The sequence below is a fragment of the Pan paniscus genome, chromosome 10, assembly GCF_029289425.2.
Source record: "Pan paniscus chromosome 10, NHGRI_mPanPan1-v2.0_pri, whole genome shotgun sequence".
In the NCBI taxonomy this organism is placed as follows: domain Eukaryota; kingdom Metazoa; phylum Chordata; class Mammalia; order Primates; family Hominidae; genus Pan; species Pan paniscus.
In genome coordinates this window covers 76,859,553-76,879,243 of record NC_073259.2, presented here as the reverse complement: position 1 = coordinate 76,879,243, position 19,691 = coordinate 76,859,553, and the positions used below count along the sequence as shown (strand labels likewise).

Here is a 19,691-nt window from a genome sequence, read left to right as displayed (position 1 = left end):
AAAGTTGAATTAAGACTCCAGAAATTCATCTAATATATTCTCCCCCCGCCACACCACATAGTTATTCTTAATCCAAATAAGAGGAAAGGAAAGAAAGCCAGGCCTGGTGGCTCACACCTATAATCCCTGCACTCCAGCACTTTGGGAGGCCAAGGTAGATCATGTGAGCTCAGGAGTTCAAGACTAGCCTGTGCAACATGGCGAAACCCCACCTCTACAAAAAAATACAAAAATTAGCCAGGTGTGGTGGTGTGTGCTTGTAGTCCCACCTACTTGGGAGGCTGAGGTGGGAGGACTGCTTGAGCATGGGAAGTCAAGGCTGCAGTAAGCCCTGATCACACCACCGCACTCCAGCCTGGGTGACAGAGCAAGACCCTGTCTAAAAAAAAAAAAGAAGAAGAAAGGAAAGCAAGAATTAATGTTTGTTGATCCTCCTGTTCTGTGTTACTTACATTTAATCTTCACAACCATCCTGGGTGGTGGTATATTATCCCCATTTCATAGGTGATAAAATTGAGGCTTGGGAATGTTCAGTGACTCGAGAACTAGAATTCAAATCAAAACCTGACTAGGTTCTTTCTGTCACACCAAGCTATAATGATGGGTACACGCTATATTTATCACATATCAAAGGACATCCTAAGGGGGGCACAGTGTAAATAGCTCTTCAAAATAATGCCATTGAAGCTGAGTGTGGTGCCTCACACCTGTAATCCCAGCACTTTGGGAAGCTTAGGCAGGTGGATTGCTTGAGCCCAGGAGTTCAAGACAAGCCTGGGCAACATGGTGAAACCCCATCTCTACAAAAAGTAAATTAATTAATTAAATAAAACAAAATAATGCCACTGAAACCCAAGGAATAAATGCATAATCAGGTTACCAAATTATTACCAATTTATGATTGGGTACTACCTAAACATCAAAAGGATATGTATCAAGCAGTAGGAATAAATATAAATGGAACTGTGTTTTAAAAAGAGAGGGCAAAGAGGAACACACGAAGTGAAAATAGAAGTTTACACAGTTGTATAGAGAAAGGGAGAAGGAAATGTGGCATTTTCCTCCTCAGGAGACAAAAAATGAAGAGTCAGGAACTAAACAGGACAGAAAGTATAATAAAAGGCAACCTAGGTCAGATAGAAGTTTGTTGAAGTTCAAGATAAACATTGTTTTGCTAAATGCCAAAATTTTTATTTTTCACTTTAACCGTTTCTGGGGGAAACTGTTACGTGTGCCTCATATTTTTCTGCCCTAATAAATAATTATTGAGCATAACTGTTTGGGGAGAGTTCAAGATCATCTTACTATTGTAGCTCTTCATTCTCATTTATGTTATTGGGGACTTAGGCAGCTTCACCTTAAGGTAATATGATTTGACGCTGGAGTAAACAAACTAGATGTGACACGTAGGATCTAAAATAAGAAAGGTCTTAAAATATAAATGGCTTTTTAAAAATTGTACTCCTGAAATTTTGAGAGGGGCTGTCGAGACTATCATGGGTTGACGGCTAGGCTGGGCCACTTCTTTGGCTGTGTGAGTTTGAGGAGGTTATTTTAATAAGCCAGAGCCTTAGTTTTTTTCATCTGTAAAATCATGATAATAATTGATGACACAGAGCTGATATGAGAATTTAATGAGAAAATGCTCATTTGGCAGTTAGTACAGAGCCTGGAATATACTAAGTGCTCAATAAATATTGGCTGCTGTTACTGGCCAATCGATTCCATGCTTCCAAGAAGCCTTGTGATTATAATTTTGCTTCCCATGTAGTTGCACTACAAGACAAAACTATTGAGTCCCTTGCACACGTAAATATTTTGTTGTAACTAATACATTGACACCGTTTTTATTTAGGATTTTATGGAATCCACCAATGGTTGTAGTACAGTTTGGTGACTGAGTAAATAACTTGGAAGTGACAGGAATGGATCTTAGGTTGTCATCTGTGTTCTCTCACTGTGATAATACGTACTAATATAAATGGGCTATTCAACAACGAACAAATTTAAGCTATAAATCAGATTAGTAATTTTGACTATATTTTAAGTTACATCAAAAATAAGTTTTTTTCCCTCTCTAACACTTAATATTAACTCACAACATTGAGTTAGCTAATAAATATTGCATATATTGTCCTTAAATATTTATAATAATTTTTATATGCCATAAAATATGGTATTAATATTTAATTTTATTTTTGTCTTGCAGGTGTAAAGGGTCAAGTTTTTGATCAGAATGGAAATCCATTACCCAATGTAATTGTGGAAGTCCAAGACAGAAAACATATCTGCCCCTATAGAACCAACAAATATGGAGAGTATTATCTCCTTCTCTTGCCTGGGTCCTATATAATAAATGTAAGTATGCAATGCTAGTTATTGTTATTAAAATATTATAGAACTCATAATACTTATTCACCCAGAAGGAATCCAAAATAAGTCTAGGAAGTTCAAAAGCAGATCCATCGAGACAGAAAGAAAGGATAGTGTCAGACTTGCAATTGGCAGGAGGTGGAAGAGGTGGAAATTATATGAAAAAAAAAAAACACAAAAATTCATATTTTTTCCCTGATGGCAATTTTTAAAAAATGGAAGCCAAATCCTATTTCTTGTGATATCTTTTATGATTAAAATGTAACCCAATTAATAATAAAGAATAAGCAATGTAGCAAAGGTAGTTTATAGTTTCCCAGGATACGATACGACACCCATTCCATGGCATACACTTTCTACTATAAAAAATGAATTGGATAAAGTTCCTTAGAATTCATTTTATAAGTGAAATCTGATTCACACATTTTAACACCGTATTCAGCAAATGATAAACATATTTTGCACCCCTTTTTTCAATCGATGCAAGTAAAATTTCAGTCTTTAATTCCATAAAATATATATTTCTGAGTCATTTCATCCTAAGACAGGAAAGCATGGACTAATTTGAGCCTGAGTGGATTTATGTGAAAGAACTAAATGAATAAGTATTGATATAATTGGCCAGATTTTGCCTCTTTCTCTTTGATGTGAGTTTCTCTGAGAAATTCAGGATTCTTCTATTTTGCTTAGTGGGTCTCATGCCAACCATAGCAGTCATTCTATATAGAGCTAATCCTGGGAGAAGGTAGTCATCTCTTCTGTAGTGAAAACTGAGTTGGTATTTTATTATTTCATCTTGAGGACATCATGGAAAAAACATGGTTTTAGTTTACAAAACTATAGAATTCAGAGCCTCCATGCTCCATGGGTTCTCCCCAAGGTGCCTAGATGTGAGGCTTATCAATTGCTAATCCTTTTAGGAATTTCTACTCCTGCCGAGAAAATGGATAGAGCTTGAAAAATCTCAACTCACTGTGAATCTTTGTCTAAAAAGGCCCTTTATTTTCCTCCTATTTACTGTGATATTTCTATTCTATTTAAAAATATGATTTTCCCGGTAGTGAATCTAATTACTTATATGCAACCTCATAAATAAGCCACACCTTTAGAATAAAGTTATGAATTGTTCATTTCCCATTAGTTAGACTAACACAGTACACATTGACCCTAGATATTAGTTCTAGGATAATATTTGAAGGTAAGACTCTGGACATTGAAATGAATGTGTAAAATACATACCAATGAGTGGTTATGTAAATGTCATTCCCCATTTTTTCCCTTCTCCACCATATATAATAAAAGCATTTCTCAGTAGACATTGCCTGTAGTTAGTTTAGCATTTGTCTTGTCCTGATCATTTCCTCCACTGAAAAAAAAAAAAAAAAAAAAAGCCTAACCAAAGATTCAGGCTGATATGAACAAAACCAGGTAAAATCAAAGCTTTTAAAGGAGGGTGGATGTGGTGGCTCATGACTGTAATCTCAGCACTTTGGGAGGCTGAGAGGCAGGTGGATCACTTGAGGTCAGGAGTTCAAGACCAGCCTGGCCAACGTGGTGAAACCCTGTCTCTACTAAAAATACAAAAAATTACCTGGGCATAGTGGTATGCACCTGTAATCCCAGCTACTTGGGAGGCTGAGGTAGGAGAATCGCTTGAACCCGGGAGGCGGAGGTTGCAATGAGCCAAGATTGAGCCACTGTACTCCAGGCTGGGTGACAGAGCAAGACTCTATCTCAAAAAAAAAAAAAAAAGAAAAAAGCAAAGAAAGAAAGAAAGAAAAGCTTTTAAAAGAAGCAATAGGCTTGTAGGTCAGCTGAAAAGAAATTAGTAAGTTGAGAAAATAATTCTACTTGAAAATAATCTTGATATCCAAGGAGGATGTTAAATATACACTTGGGACAAAGGGAAACAGTTATCTCTTTACCCTTCTGCCCCATGAAAAGGATGGTGGCAGAAACATCTGCTGCTTCCTTCTCTTGACTTACATTGCCAGATGAGGTACCCATCTGTCCTTATTTCATTTTGTAATTCTTGGCAACAGCATTCACAACGCTGGTCTCTGTCAACAGGCATTGGATAACTCAGCCTGCAGGACCAAATCTGTTGCTGGCCCAGAGGTCTGGTAGATTGTTACATGCATTGCACAAAGGCTGCATTTTAGTGGTGGATATCAGTGTTTTCAGTGTGGGCACCACGAACCATCTTAAGTCACTCATATAATTGTCTCTTGTTTCTTCTCAGGTTACAGTCCCTGGACATGATCCACACATCACAAAGGTGATTATTCCGGAGAAATCCCAGAACTTCAGTGCTCTTAAAAAGGATATTCTACTTCCATTCCAAGGGCAATTGGATTCTATCCCAGTACCAAATCCTTCATGCCCAATGATTCCTCTATACAGAAATTTGCCAGACCACTCAGCTGCAACAAAGCCTAGTTTGTTCTTATTTTTAGTGAGTCTTTTGCACATACTCTTCAAATAAAGTAAAATGTGAAACTCAACCCACATCACCTCCTGGAATCAGGGATTGCTCACTCCAGGTTACTGCAACCCTAACTCACTCTAGTGGGACCTTGATTGGAGAAACTCCACGATCTTCCTGAAGAAGAGAAATGGATGTTTCCAAATTCCACAATAAGCAATATGTGGTGATAATGAAAAGAATGATTCAGTCTTGACGATGAATGGAAGACACTTACCTAACAAGTACTGCTCATTTACACTCAAATTAATCTTGAAGTAATCTTAAAATGTGTAAGAAGTTAAAACTTGAGAAGCAAAAAAATGCCTGCAAAAAGAAGATCATTTTGTATACAGAGAACCAGATGAATATATGCAATGAAGATGAACATTTATTGATCTTCTACATACAAGACTTCACCATAAGGCCAGGAGCAGTGGCTCACACCTTGTAATCCCAGCACTTTGGGAGGCCAAGGTGGGCGGATCACCCTGAGGTCAGAAGTTCAAAACCAGCCTGACCAACATGGTGAAACCCTGTCTCTACTAAATATTAGCGGGGCGTGGTGGCGGGCACCTGTAATCGCAGCCTTTCGGGAGGCTGAGACAGAAGAATCGCTTGAACCCTAGAGGCGGAGTTTGCAGTGAGCCGAGATAGTGCCATTGTACTCCAGCTTGGGCAACAGAGTAAGACTCTGTCTCAAAAAAAAAAAAAAAAAAAAACCTCACCATGAGTGCTACATGTGAATAGATATTAAGTGCCATATATAAGTAAGTAGTTCTCAGAAGAAGGGAGAAATGATCATAGGACTGGGAATTGTTTTGCAAATGTTCTAGGAGATGTGAGAGAAAATATGTAACCACATCTTAGTGGCCCAAGAAAATACAGGCCTGAAGGGATAAGATTGTGTCTCTATAGAGCTTCAAAGCATACAGGTCAATTAAGAAAGCCCCTCTCCCTCCAGAGCCAAGTTTCCCTAGCTTTTGGCACCTGGATGCCACAGTCCTCCATTAGGCTGATGACTCCAAAGATGTAACTCTAGCCTCTTGCCTGAGCTTCAGACTCACGTCCCACTGCCCACAGGACACATCCACCTGGATGTGACTCACAGGTACCTCAAACCCATCATGTGGAGATACTCATCCTGTTCCCCCTAGAGCTGCTCTTCCTGCTGCATTCTCTCTCTCAATTACTGGGACCACCAAGCTAGGAACCTGGGAGTCATCCTTGATACTTTCTCTTCCTCCTTAATCCCGTGTATTCAGCAAGTAACTAAAGGTTGGTGTTGGCCAGGCATGGTGGCTCACGCCTGTAATCCCAGCATTTTGGGAGGCCAAGGCGGGCGGATCACTTGAGGTCAGGAGCTCGAGACCAGCCTGGCCAACATGGTGAAACCCCATCTCTACTTAAAAAAAAAAAAAAATTAGTCGGGCGTGGTGGTGCATGTCTGTAATCCCAGCTACTGGGGAGGCTGAGGCAGGAGAATCGCTTGAACCCGGGAGGCAGAGGTTGCAGTGAGCCGGGATTGCGCCATTGTACTCCAGCCTGGGTGAAGAAGCGAGACTCTGTCTTAAAAAAAAAAATTGGTGCTGATAAATATTGATGAATTCTGCTCTCTGCTCTCTATGGTTGTCAACACTGCAGAGTTGAGGCCTCATATCTCACCTGCACTGCTGCAACAGCTTTACTGGTCCCTTGCTCCCAGCCTTCTCCTCTTCAGTCCATCGTCCACACAGCACTGGGGAAGGGGAGCCACTTGAAACAAAAGTCAACAACTGGTTGTAGTTCATAAACACAGAGCTGTTTGTGTCCCCCATATCTGGAATGCCATTATGACCCACTACATTTTTTCTTTCCTACCCCTCTTAAAACTCAGTTCAGGTAGCAGCTCCACTAGGAAGCCTTGGCTGACCATAATCCCATTCAATTCCATTTCACCTCTTCGCAGGCAGTCTGGGGTTAGGGACCCTTTCTCTTTGCTCCCCAAAATAAACTGGTTATCTCTACTATTGGATTTACAACATTGTATTATAATCTTCTCCATGTGTGCCTTCTCTAGTAGAATGTGAGCTCTTTGAGGCCAAGGTCTATTTAATTTGTTTGAAAAATTCATTGTTATATCCTCAAAGCCTAGCACATAGTAGGTACTGAATGAATGAATGAATGAATGAACAAGGGGTGCCAGGAGACTGCTACTCCCAGTCCTTCCCAGAAACTGCCTAGGGCTTTGAGTCATTTTATGAAGCTAGGTCTTAATGCGTAGGCAACCTCCCAGCTCACTTTGAACACTGACAGAAGAGTGTTTTCATGTCTATAATCGAGAATTCCAGATACATTCCTTTTACTGGACCTTGAATTGATCCTAAGGTTGGTAGTATTATGTTACCTCCTAACAGCACTACAAACTACCTTTTTTTATCAGAAAACAATTTTACCATTAGGACTCAATTTGAAGTACTAATGCTTCTCAAGTTCTCCACTATGAGAGTTACCCTGTATTAGACCGTTACCTGTAAGAATTAAGGGGTAAAGCACTAAACAGAAAAGAAAAAAAAATAGCAACTCTGGTGAGCAGATTTCTTTCCTTTCTTCCTTCCTTCCCCTCTTCCTACCTTCCTCCCTCCTTTCCCTCTCCTCCCCTTCTCTCCCTTTCCCTCCCCTTCCCTTCCTTTTCTTCTTTCCTCCGCTCCCCTCCCTCCTTTCCCTCTCCTCCCCTTCTCTCCCTTTCCCTCCCCTTCCCTTCCTTTTCTTCTTTCCTCCGCTCCCCTCCCCTTCCCTCCCCTTCCCATCCTTCTTTCTCTTTTTTTTACTTAATCCCCAGTGTGATAGTAATATAGGCTGATTTCTAGAAGTGTGGTGTATTACTCATGGAAAGTGAGTTGCCTTGGTTATTACTTTCAATTGAAAGTTCTATGGGATCTAGAAATGAGACATACTGGCATGGAGACTGAGAACGACAAAGGAATGAAGAGCTACAGGAGCATTTAGGCCATTTCTATGCCAAGCTTATTCTACATGCACAAAATCATACATGTTAATATAAACAAATTGGAGGCTTATTTAAACCACTTATAAAATCTGGTAATTTGTGCAGCAGCAATAGATAACCAAAAAAAACTCATAATAATCTGAATATCTTGATCATTTGTATTTAAAGAAGCAGTAATTATATACTTGAAAGTACATAATATTGCAAAAATGACTTTGGTATATTACAAATAAAAGTATATAAGATGAAACTTGATTTGCTATCAAGCCCCAAGCAATTTTTCAACTGGGCATTGAATTCTAACTTTTCTAAGATAGCAATTTTTGAAGGGACACGAACAAAAATCTGAATTAGTTCATGAGCCTTAATGTAAATCTCTTGCTGAAATAGTTTTTAAAATCAGAATTTAGTATCAGACTCAAAATCATTTAAAGACTAACAAAACACAATCATGATATTCTGTGGTCAAACCAGGTACCCAAGCCACCTCCCTGCCCAACGCCTTTCCGGCTTTTCCCCTCCCTCTTGGGCTGGTGGTTATGCTCCTCCAGCTCTAGTTCAGCTATAATTCCTTTTATAGAGAAACCAACCTGATACACACTTTCATGATGGGAGAAAAATGTGGGAGTGAAATGATATTTAGAAAGCAGCAGTCAGGCACGGTGGCTCATGCCTGTAATCCCAGCACTTTGGGAGGCTGAGGCAGGCGGATCACTTGAGGTCAGGAGCTCGAGACCAGCCTGGCCAACATGGTGAAACCCGATCTCTACTAAAAAAAATACAAAAATTAGCCGGGCGTGGTGGCAGGCACCTGTAATCCCAGCTACTTGGGAGGCTGAGGCAGGAGAAATCGCCTGAACCCAGAAGGCAGAGGTTGCAGTGAGCCAAGATCACATCACTGCACTGCACTCCAGCCGGGGTGACAGAGCGAACCTCTGTCTCAAAAAAAAAAAAAAAAAAAGAAAGAAAAAAGGCAGAAGCCCTGGATTCAAATCCGCCACACATTCAATTTCTTTATCTGTAAAATGGAGACCGCCCCCCGCCACGCTGAACGGTGATTCTGTGACTGGTAAGAGATGCTACATTTTTGGTGCTTGCTCAGGTGGAGGAAAGATGATAGTTAACACTCAGGTAATAAGTATTTTGAAGGCAGTATAATATACCTTCTTAAAGAGTATACCTACTCAAATGTTGGTAAATGTTGACATGATTGAATCTAAATGGCAAAGAGTATTTTAGAAAAACATTAAGTCCCTGCAGATAAATGACAGTGTTGATTTGGATGCTTAATTTAATTACATTCAGACATGAACTGTTGGATGTATCAGAAATGTTAAAAGCTTTTTCTCAACATTTCCAAAAGTCTTTCCAAGAAATCAATGTTATGTTTTGTTCCAGAAGCAAATTTGCATTTGTGATCTGTTTCTAAAAATGGTACAAGTTAGCTCTGTTTAGAAAGTAAAAATATCTGATGTTAGATTGGAAGTATCTCTTCCTGGGGAATCCAGAAAGATAAGCATAGCATATTGTCTTATTGCAATAGATAAGTTGCTTATTGAGAAGTCTGGTTGTTATTCTATATGGTAACAATACAGTTGATGTATATTTTATGATAGATCCTTTATATTTTCCTCATGACTTTAGAAGGGGGAAGGGGGAGAAAATTATGATGACCAGACTAGTTAAAGAGCATTGAAAGTCCACAGTACTGTAGCTAAAGTAGAAGTTTGGGTTTGTTATAGACTTTACATTATATCAACTAATAAGCAGATACTGTACAGTATTGCTCACCATTTTATCATACTTTTGCATATGAACTACTCCATTGCCTTTTATAGATGTTTTGTAGCTGATCTTACCAGTTTTCCTGGTAACTTTTTTTATTTTATTTTATTTTATTTTGAGACGGAGTCTCGCCCTAACACCCAGGTTGGAGTGCAGTGTCGTGATCTCGGCTCACTGCAACCTCTGCCTCCCAGGTTCAAGCAATTCTCCTGTCTCAGCCTCCCGAGTACCTGGGACTACCGGTGCCTGTCTCCACGCCCGGCTAATTTTTTGTATTTTTAGTAGAGACGGGGTTTCACCGTGTTAGCCAGGATGGTCTCGATCTCCTGACCTCATGATCTGCCTGCCTCTGCCTGGGCCTCCCAAAGTGCTGGGATTACAGGTGTGAGCCCCCGCGCCCAGCCACTTTCTTTAATACTATAACTAAGAATTTATTAAAATGCACAGATTGTCTAAGACTGTAAAGTTTATTGGGGAGAGGCCATGACTACCTCTGAATTTAGTAAATTTAAAATATTTCTGATTCTCAATAAAGAACTAATATCCATATAAATAATGCTTTTTTCCCATTACGTTACCTGAAAATAAGTACTTATGCAAGTATAACAAAGTCCACTAAAAATAACTGATTACCACCAAATAAAGCTTGGGAAAGACCAAACTTAATGACCTTTTATGAGGCAATAACATTGCAACAACTCTTCAAAGTCCAGATAGTTCTTCCAGAACAAGTTATATATGCTATATGTTATATATATTATATATAATACATTCCAAATTAATTTGTGTTGTGGGGCAGTGTGTTCCATGGACAAGATGATGGATGGAAAGTATGCCTTCTGGTCAGAAAAAATATTTGAAAATTCACAATTTATATTAATGTAATAAAGGATCTGAGAAATGCAGAAAAGAAATGGATTTCCCAAACATGCTAAGCTATGGGACCATTTCCTTAAATAATACAGCCTCGTACCATCCCTTTGGATTAACATACCTATATTTCCAAACACATTTTGGGAAATACTGATATATAGAGAAGGCTTTTGTTCTGAATAACAAATTTTATTGATTTCCAGGTGCTTTTGAAATACAGAGAACAGTGGTAAACAAAGAATTTGCCTCCAGTAGTGGAAAACTAACAGTCCTAACCCCTGCTAATATCGACTTAGTCATAGGACAGAGGGTGGGCTCAAGCTTACATCTGCTCTTTGAAACACGCTAAACAAATAATAGTTTAAATGAGACATTGCTGAGTAGGAAATGGCTAAATTACAGGTACCAATTTTTAAAAAGTGATGTCTCAATTTAGAAAATAAACAGGAAATAGTTTCTCTGTTTTCAAGAGAATTTCATTACATAGAAACCTCTTAAGCAGAAGTTCCCTGGTATATTTACCTAGACTTCAACGTTTAAATTTGCAGCTTTTTTTTTTGGGGGGGGGGACGAAGCCTCGCTCTGTCACCCAGGCTGGAGTGCAGTGGTGGGATCTCGGCTCACGGCAACCTCCACCTCCCAGGTTCAAGTAATTCTCATGCCTCAGCCTCTCGAGCAGCTGGAATTAACAGGCACATGCCATGACGCCTGGCTAATTTTTCTATTTTTAGTTAAGACAGGGTTGCACCATGTTGCCCAGGTTGGTCTTGAACTCCTGGCCTCAAGTGATCCACCCACCTCAGCCTCCCAAAGTGCTGGGATTACAGGGGTGAGCCATCACCCCCCAGCCAAGGGTTTTTTGTTTGCTGTTTGACAACTGAGAATAGAACTATTATTTCTCTGCTCTCTTGGAGTGGTCTCTCAGCGCTGTTAAGAGTCTACCGAGCGTAGTGACTCCTATCTGTAATCCCAGCACTTTGGGAGGCCGAGGCGAGTGGATCACTTGAGGTCAGGAGTTCGAGACTAGCCTGCCTAACATGGCAAAACCCCATCTCTACTGAAAATACAAAAATTTGCCAGGCATGGTGGCTCATGTCTGTAATCCCAGCACTTTGGGAGGCCGAGGCAGGCAGATCACGAGGTCAGGAGTTCAAGGCTAGCATGGTGGCTCATGTCTGTAATCCCAGCACTTTGGGAGGCCGAGGCAGGCAGATCACGAGGTCAGGAGTTCAAGGCTAGCATGGTGAAACCCCGTCTCTACTAAAAATACAAAAAATTAGCCATGCATGGTGGCATGCGCCTGTAATTCCAGCTACTGGGAGGCTGAGGCAGGAGAATCATTTGACCTTGGGAGGCAGAGTTTGCAGTGAGCTGAGATAGTGCCACTGCACTCCAACCTGGAGTGAGAGACTGTCTCAAAACAAACAAACGAACAAACAACAACAACAACAAAAAAACGGCCGGGCGCAGTGGCTCACACCTGTAATCCCAGCACTTTGGGAGGCCAAAGCAGGTGGGTCACCTGAGGTCAGGAGTTCAAGACCAGCCTGGCCAACATGGTGAAACCCCGTCTCTACTAAAAATACAAAAATTAGCCAGGTGTGGTGGTGGACCCCTGTAATCCTAGCTACTCTAGAGGCTGAGGCAGGAGAATCACTTGAACCTGGGGGGCAGAGGTTGCAGTGAGCCGAGATCGCGCCACTTCAGTCTAGTCTGGGCGACAGTGAAACTCCATCTCAAAAAAAAAAAAAAGGGTCTACCGTTAGTGGACACCTTTAGTCTTACAACGAGATACTTCCACCTCCCACCTTGTGGTTAAAAAATGCTTAACTTTGGGCTGGGTGCGGTGGCTCATGCTTGTAATCCCAACACTTTGGGAGGCAGAGGCAGGCGGATCACGAGGTCAGGAGTTCGAGACCAGCCTGGCCAATATAGTGAAACCCTGCCTCTATTAAAAATACAAAAATTAGCTGGGCATGGTGGCAGGCGCCTGAATTTCCAGCTACTCGGGAGGCGGAGGCAGGAGAATTGCTTGAACCCAGGAGGCAGAGGTGGCAGTGAGCCGAGATCATGCCACTACACTCCAGCCTGGGCGACAGAACGAGACGTCGGCCCCCCCCCCCAAAAAAAAAACAAAAAGCTTAACTTTGAAGAGATTTGGTCTTCTCAAATGCCTCCTATAAAAAGAAACAAATGTGAGAAAAGGTAGAAAAGGCCTTTTTTGTAGGGAGCAATTTTTTCTAAAAAGGCTTTTCAGCCAAGACCCTCTCTCTTACAATTCTGACACCATATCAACTTTTAAGACTACTGTTTTCTTAGAATGCTCCTTTTTTGCCATTTATTGCACAAACAATAATTTGGGAGGGACTTTAAAAAATCATAATCAGGCCAGGCACAGTGGCTCAATGCCTGTAATCCCAGAACTTTGGGAGGCCGAGGCAGGCGGACCACATGAGGTCAGGAATTCGAGACCAGCCTGGCCAACATGGCGAAACCCCATCTCCACTAAAAATGAAAAAATTAGCTGAAATATCACAGCTACTTGGGAGGCTAAAGCAGGAGAATCACTTGAACCCAGGAGGTGGAGGCTGCAGTGAGCCAAGATCACGCCATTGCACTCCACCCTGGGCAACAGAGCGAGACTCCATCTCAAAAAAAACAAACAAAAAATCACAATCAGTGAGATTAATGTTTAATGAACATACTGTTCTTTATTTTTTATTTTTTTAAGAGACAAGTCTCCCTCTGTCTCCTAAGCAGAGTGTAGTGGCGCAATCATAGCTCATTGTAACATCGGACTCCTGGGCTCAAGTGATCCTCCCACCTCAGTCTCCCAAGTAGCTAGGACTATGGGTGCATGCCACCACAATTTTTTGGATACAGGGTGTCATTATGTTGCCCAGGCTGATCTCAAACTCCTGGCCTCAAGTGATCCTCCTTCCTTGGCCTCCCAAAGTGTTGAGATTACAGGCGTGAGTCACAGAGCCTGGCCCAGGATGTTATTTTAAAATTGTCTTTTTGTCTTCTAAATCAACAAGAACTTGATAGTTGCTTTCAATGCCAATCAACATCCTTTACTACTGTATACACAATGTATTTATTTGACATTTGAAACGAGATACAAAAGGATGTTACAACCTGCTATGGCAAGAAGATACAAAGGAACATATTGGTATGAACAGAATACCTCAGAGTTGAGTGTATAAAAAAGGCTTAATTCACCAGATGCAGTGGCTCGCACCTGTAATCCCAGCATTTTGAGAGGTCAAGACACGAGGATTGCTTGAGCCCAGGAGTTCAAGGCCAGCCTGGGCAACATAGCGGGACTCTGCCTCTAAAAAAAGTATGTGTATATACATATATATATATATATATATATATATATAATGTACACATATACATACATAAACACATATGTATTATATATTATATATATGTGTGTGTAATATATGTATATTATATATAATATATATATTAGCCAGGCATGGTGGCAACAGGCCTGTGTTCCCAGCTACTCAGGAGGCTGCAGTGAGTCATGTTTGTGCCACTATACTCCAGCCTGGGTGACAGAATGAGACCCCGTCTCAGCAAAAAACAAATAAAAAACTTCAAGGTGGAGTAGGGGTTAATTCAAGGCTACCTAAGCTGGATTTGGGGTGATTATGGTCGAGTGGATGCAAACAGAATATTAAACTTCCATTCATTAAAAGTGCTTACTACCTGCCATACCCCATACTAGGCTCTATAGATTTATTGTCTCTAAGGTCACTAGGCAAGTAAGTACCAGATCTGTGACTTTGAACTTCCCACTACAATAAGCTTATGAACTTTAAGCAAAAAAGGTTTGAAAAGTGAAAAGCAAGCACCCATTTCATAGTGTTCTAAAAGTCTAAAATAATCCAGTAGAACATCAGAGATAAAATCCAAAAAGCAAGTTTTTCCCCCAATATTTAAATCAGGGAAGCAACATGATGGTATCTGTAAACTATAACTGAACCAAAAATAGGACCAAACGTAGTGAAATCCATTTAGGGAGATATTACTGTGATCTTGAAGGAAGGCCTACTTAATACAGGACAGTGGGCTGGGGAGGTGTGAACCAAAAATAGACACAGGCAAAAGCGCTAAAATTTAACCCTGAGAAATAAATGAAATTCACCTAGAAAATAAATGGAATAAATTTAAAAGGTGAAATTTTGGGCTTGGCGTGGTGGCTTAACACCTGTAATCTCAGCACTTTGGGAAGCCAAGACGGGAAGATCACTTGACCCCAGGAGTTTGAGACCAGCCTGGGCAACATGGTGAAACTGTCTCTACAAAAAATACAAAAATTAGGCCGGGCGCGGTGGCTCACGCTTGTAATCCCAGTACTTTGGGAGGCCGAGGTGGGCGGATCATGAGGTCAGGAGTTCGAGACCAGCCTAGACAACATGCTGAAACCCCATCTCTACTAAAAATACAAAAAAAAATTAGCCAGGTGTGGTGGCGAGCACCTATAATTCCAGCTACTCAGGAGGCTGAGGCAGAATTGCTTGAACCTGGGAGGTGGAGGTTGCAATGAGCCGAGATTGCACCACTGCACTCCAGTCTGGGTGAAAGAGCAAGACTCTGTCTCGGGGGGGTGGCAGCGGGGTCGGGGGAGGTGGGGGGAAGGTTAGCTGGACCTGGTGGCTTGCACCTGTGGTCCCCAGCTACTTGGGAGGCTGAGGTGGGAGGATTGCTTGAGCCCAGGAGGTTGAGGCTGTAGTGAGTCATGTTTGCAGCACTGCATTCCAGCCTGGGCGACAGAGCAAGACCGCATCTCAAAACAAAACAAACAAAAGGTGAAATTTTGGAATTAGGAAAGATGCTATTTTTATGAATTGGCTTTAAGCTGTTGGCTGGACATCTAAGTTGTAGCATTCTGAAGGCAGTAGAGATGTGGGATTGTAGGACTGAAACATGAAAATGCCTATCGAATTTTTTTTAGTCTTTAAAGGAGAGCTTTAAAGGAAAGCAATACGAATTCAAGTATGTTTCAGTACCACTCCTCTCTCCAATCAACTATGGTTTCCATTCAAAATACTATTACTCTAACGTTAAATATTTGAGTACAGCAATCATTTCAGATGCATTATGAATAAGTTACTGAACACGCCTCCCATCTGCTTGCTTTACGGTTTTATTTTGCCTTTCGTTTGTTAGCTCATTTTATAATTTGTTACTTCTGAACACCTTCCAAGTGCTGGTGCTTTCAGATATCTACCTCAAAGTATTATTTGTAAATGTCAAAAAGTCCCTCTTACATATAATTGAAAGCTGGCTACATGGTAGACAATATGATCACAAACTTTTAAACAATTTTTTAAGCTGAAGAAATATTTTCTTAAGTATCAAATCAAAATGTAATTCAGCATCCACCCATAAAGCACAACTAAAAACTTTTCACAATGCCATTAACAACTTGTGGTTACCATCATAAGCCTACAGACCTACACGCTAATTATCTTTAAAACCCTTATTAGGCTGGGCGTGGTGGCTCACACCTGTAATCACAGCACTTTGGGGGGCCAAGGCGGGCAGATCACTTGAGGTCAGGAGTTTGAGCCCAGCTTGGCCAACATAGTGAAACTTCATCTCTGCTAGAAATACAAAAATTAGCGGGGCGTGGTGACAGGGTGCTCTAACCCCAGCTACTTGGGAGGCTGAAGCAGAACCACTTGAACGCAGCCAGGAGGCAGAGGTTGCAGTGAGCCAAGATTGCACCACTGTACTCCAGCCTGAGCCACAGAGCAAGACTCCGTCTCAAAAAATAAATAAAAATAAAATAAAACCCTTATTAAGGATTTTAAAAATCTTAATTATATAATGCCAAAAGCTAGTCCCCGTCTGGCTTAGGGGCCCACAAGCTCCTGCTTTAAAGCCAGTTTTTTTGTTTTTTTCTGATGTACTTACATTTGTGCATCACAATCAAGAGGTTCCCAGCTTGGTGGAACTTTCAAAGATGAGGCAGAAAACTAAACAGGCAATTACAATCTTACTTTTCATGCTGACAAGTGGTACGGTGGCTAGCCCAAACTCCCCTCCCTGTCCCAGCTACCTCCCTTATAGACCATTCACGATCACTTAGGCCAGGCTGCCATGTGACCTAAGAGAAGACAGGGAGAACACAGCATTTCTTACTCCTGCTTGCAACATCATTCTCTCAATTGCTCTCATTGGAGGCTCCCAACTGCTTCAAGCTGCCCAGTGATATTTGTATTTCTAAAGTGGGCAGGCATGGCCATTCCAGAAAAAGAAACACATTCAGACTTGTGCCTTTTGTTACCCAAATATATGATATTCAAATAATTTCTATTTTAACAACTCATAAAAATTTAAGATCAAATAATTGCATTCTTGAAACAATTCTTAATCATTTATTTTCAACACGTGTACTATAAAGAACCTAAGAAATCAGACAATTTTAATAACCCATAAACATGTTGAATCCATTTGCAGATTTAAATTTTGTAAAAATAGTTGTCACTGCCTCCATATATCAAGTGTACTATGTTTATAATCACATTTATGCTACCGATACTCCTCAGAAAAAAACAGATTCTGCTTGGTTCTAGCTTCAGTATTATGAACTCCAAATAATGCTTTGAGGACCTCCAAAGGAAAAAAACAGATTCTACTAGGTTCTAGCTGAAATATTATCAACTCCAAATTGAAGCTGAAGTATTATCAACTCCAAATAATGCTTCGAGGACCTCCAAAAAAAAAGAGATTCTGCTTGGTTGTAGCTGAAGTATTATCAACTCCAAATAATGCTTGGAGGACCTCCACAGGTAAACTACTAATCCCTTTGGCCATTTATTGAGACAGATAGAGAGAAAGAGAGAGTTTTGAAGCAACAATGTACCATTAGTAAAGTTGCTGTGCAGAATTACCTCAGTCCTATTCTAAGCTTACAGTTCAGTTGATTTTATTGTCCTCACCTAAGTATATACAATTCACATATGGGAGAAAAACACTAAATCAAGATGGTTATTTTCACTGTTTTGCTTAAGATTCATATTTAAATATAAATCAAGAAGTTAATCCACAGTTTGAGAGATACTTATATTAGAAATTTTAAATGTTAAACTAATACATAATTGTAAATATGGTGTATGTACTGTTTCACATACAATGGGTATTGATCAAATCAGTGTAATTAGCACACCCATCAGCTCAAACATTTATCATTTATTTGTAGCAAGAACATTCAATACATTAACTATAGTCACCCTACCCTCTCTCTCTCTCTCTCTCTCTCTCTCTCAATAAATGGCCAAAGGGATTAGTACTTTAACCTTTGGAGGTCCTCAAAGCATTATTTGGAGTTCATAATACTTCAGCTAGAACTTATTCCTCCAAATTTAACTCTATACCCATTAAAAGTGGTTTTGTGTGCAATTAACAGACACATGTTCTACCCATACATTGTTTTCCAAAATTATTGTGTGGCTTTTAAAAAAAAAAAACCCACACAACAAATTGCAAAAGGCACTGAGATAACATCTGCTTCTAGATCATTGCTAGGCTCGAAAAATAAAGCTTGTTCTACCAGGAATGACAAGTTAGAGCTTAGTATTTGCCAAAGCAGAAATTATATAGTGTCAGTTATTTCAGGCAAACCTTATTCGGCTCTCATCCCCAACTATCTGTCAGAACAATTAAAAGAGATCAAAACAGTCCAGCATAACTAGGCTTCATTATATAAGGCCATTTTGTTCTAAGACACTAATAAACCAAAATAAGAAATATTAAAATCAAAATAAAAGATATTATTTGAGCTATTTTCATACAAACTGTTGGTTCCTTATATCCTCCCTTCTATAATAAAGGGCATATTTTACTGCAAAGAAAATTTTACTTTATATCACTAGCCATAAATTTTTGAATGTAATTACATGTTGTCTAGTACCATTAACCAAATAGCGTAACTATTTTATGTCCACATTTCACTTCTGTATTTACAAACATATCTATCAGTAAAGAGTTAACAATGAGATGCGATCAAACATCCATATTATCTGATGTTTTGTAGACAGCAATGTAGATGATTTTGTAATCACCTTTCATCTGAGTGACCTTATATAAAAAATAAGTCAATAATTTAGAGGTTCTAAGTCTCCAAAGGAGATTTTCAAATGTAAATATAGAAATGGTTATAGATAATGAGATTTTTAGGAAACCTCTGCCATGTCTGCATCCTGTTAACTGTTATATCATCTTTTCTTCCAGCTGCTTTCCTTTGCCTGCAACAGGGGTCAAGATAAGTTTTGCCTGACTTCTTTGATGTCTTGAACTTTCCGTAGTCCTTTTTCTTCAATTTGTTCATTATAAATATAGCTTGGCATTTGTTTGATCTTTTCAACTGTCTTCACTGCATCAGTAGTTTTATTCCATAGTTCTTGCAGATATTTGACAGGCTTGTTTCTATATTTTTCAAATTCAAATCCACTGTAAGCTCATTATTAGCAGTTGCTTTACAGAATGCTTTAGTCCACCTAACCTTTTGAGAATTGCACTTCTTTTAAAGTTTTTGTGACATTTATGTTTATACAATCTGAACACCTTGCAATAGCTGCAGATGAACATCATGATGTGGTCAGGGTAGATGGGTCCCAAAGAAACTAACACTTCTCAGTGCTGAGCTCGGATGGGCCTCCACTGACCAAACATGGAGCTTGAGAGGAAGTCAAGAGGTATCTTGGAATTCCACATGCTGACCCTGTCATTCTTGAAGGAAAATGATGCATAATTTCTGAATAATTGAGAAAGAACTTAACAATCTTTCCAGTTAGTTTTTAAATAACAATTCTGTTTATCAAATTTCTGAATTAACTTTTCTGAATACACGGGTTTCTAAAACTGGCCTTAAGCAAAAGTCTGAAACCTAGGCTGGGAACCATGTAACCCAGGCCAAGAAGGTACTTTAAAGTGTCTTAGAGTTGTTTTTCAACTTAGGGGGAAACAACAGATTCCATTAAATCCCATAAAGGATTTTTTTGTGTGTGAAAAAGGGCCTGATGTACTAGGTTAGACTCAGGAGGCTTTAACAAGTTTTGTCTTACGGGTAAATGGTGGCTATTTTCACAAATAACATCATTACTCCCATCCCTTACTATGGTTTATACAAAAGAGGCTGGAGAATAAGTACATTTTTACAGCCGGGTGTGGTGGCTCATGCCTGTA

General features: G+C 39.9%; 1 protein-coding gene and 1 long non-coding RNA gene across 10 annotated transcripts in view; both read left to right on the top strand.

Moving 5' to 3' along the window:
- CPM (carboxypeptidase M) overlaps nt 1-10,538 on the top strand; it is an 82,431-nt gene extending 71,893 nt beyond the window's left edge. For all 9 annotated transcript variants that reach the window (XM_003808720.6, XM_034936212.3, XM_034936211.4 and 6 more), the window contains 2 exons: nt 2,210-2,358; nt 4,616-10,538. In XM_003808720.6, the coding sequence (XP_003808768.1) occupies nt 2,210-2,358; nt 4,616-4,858 (392 nt within the window). In that variant the 3' untranslated portion in view covers nt 4,859-10,538. The remainder of the gene's footprint in view (nt 1-2,209; nt 2,359-4,615) is intronic.
- A 3,398-nt stretch (nt 10,539-13,936) lies between these two features.
- LOC134728488 (uncharacterized) lies at nt 13,937-17,293 on the top strand. Its single transcript, XR_010108932.1, has 2 exons — nt 13,937-17,073; nt 17,147-17,293. It is a non-coding gene; the product is annotated as an uncharacterized LOC134728488 (long non-coding RNA).
- Nucleotides 17,294-19,691: the final 2,398 nt, after the last annotated feature.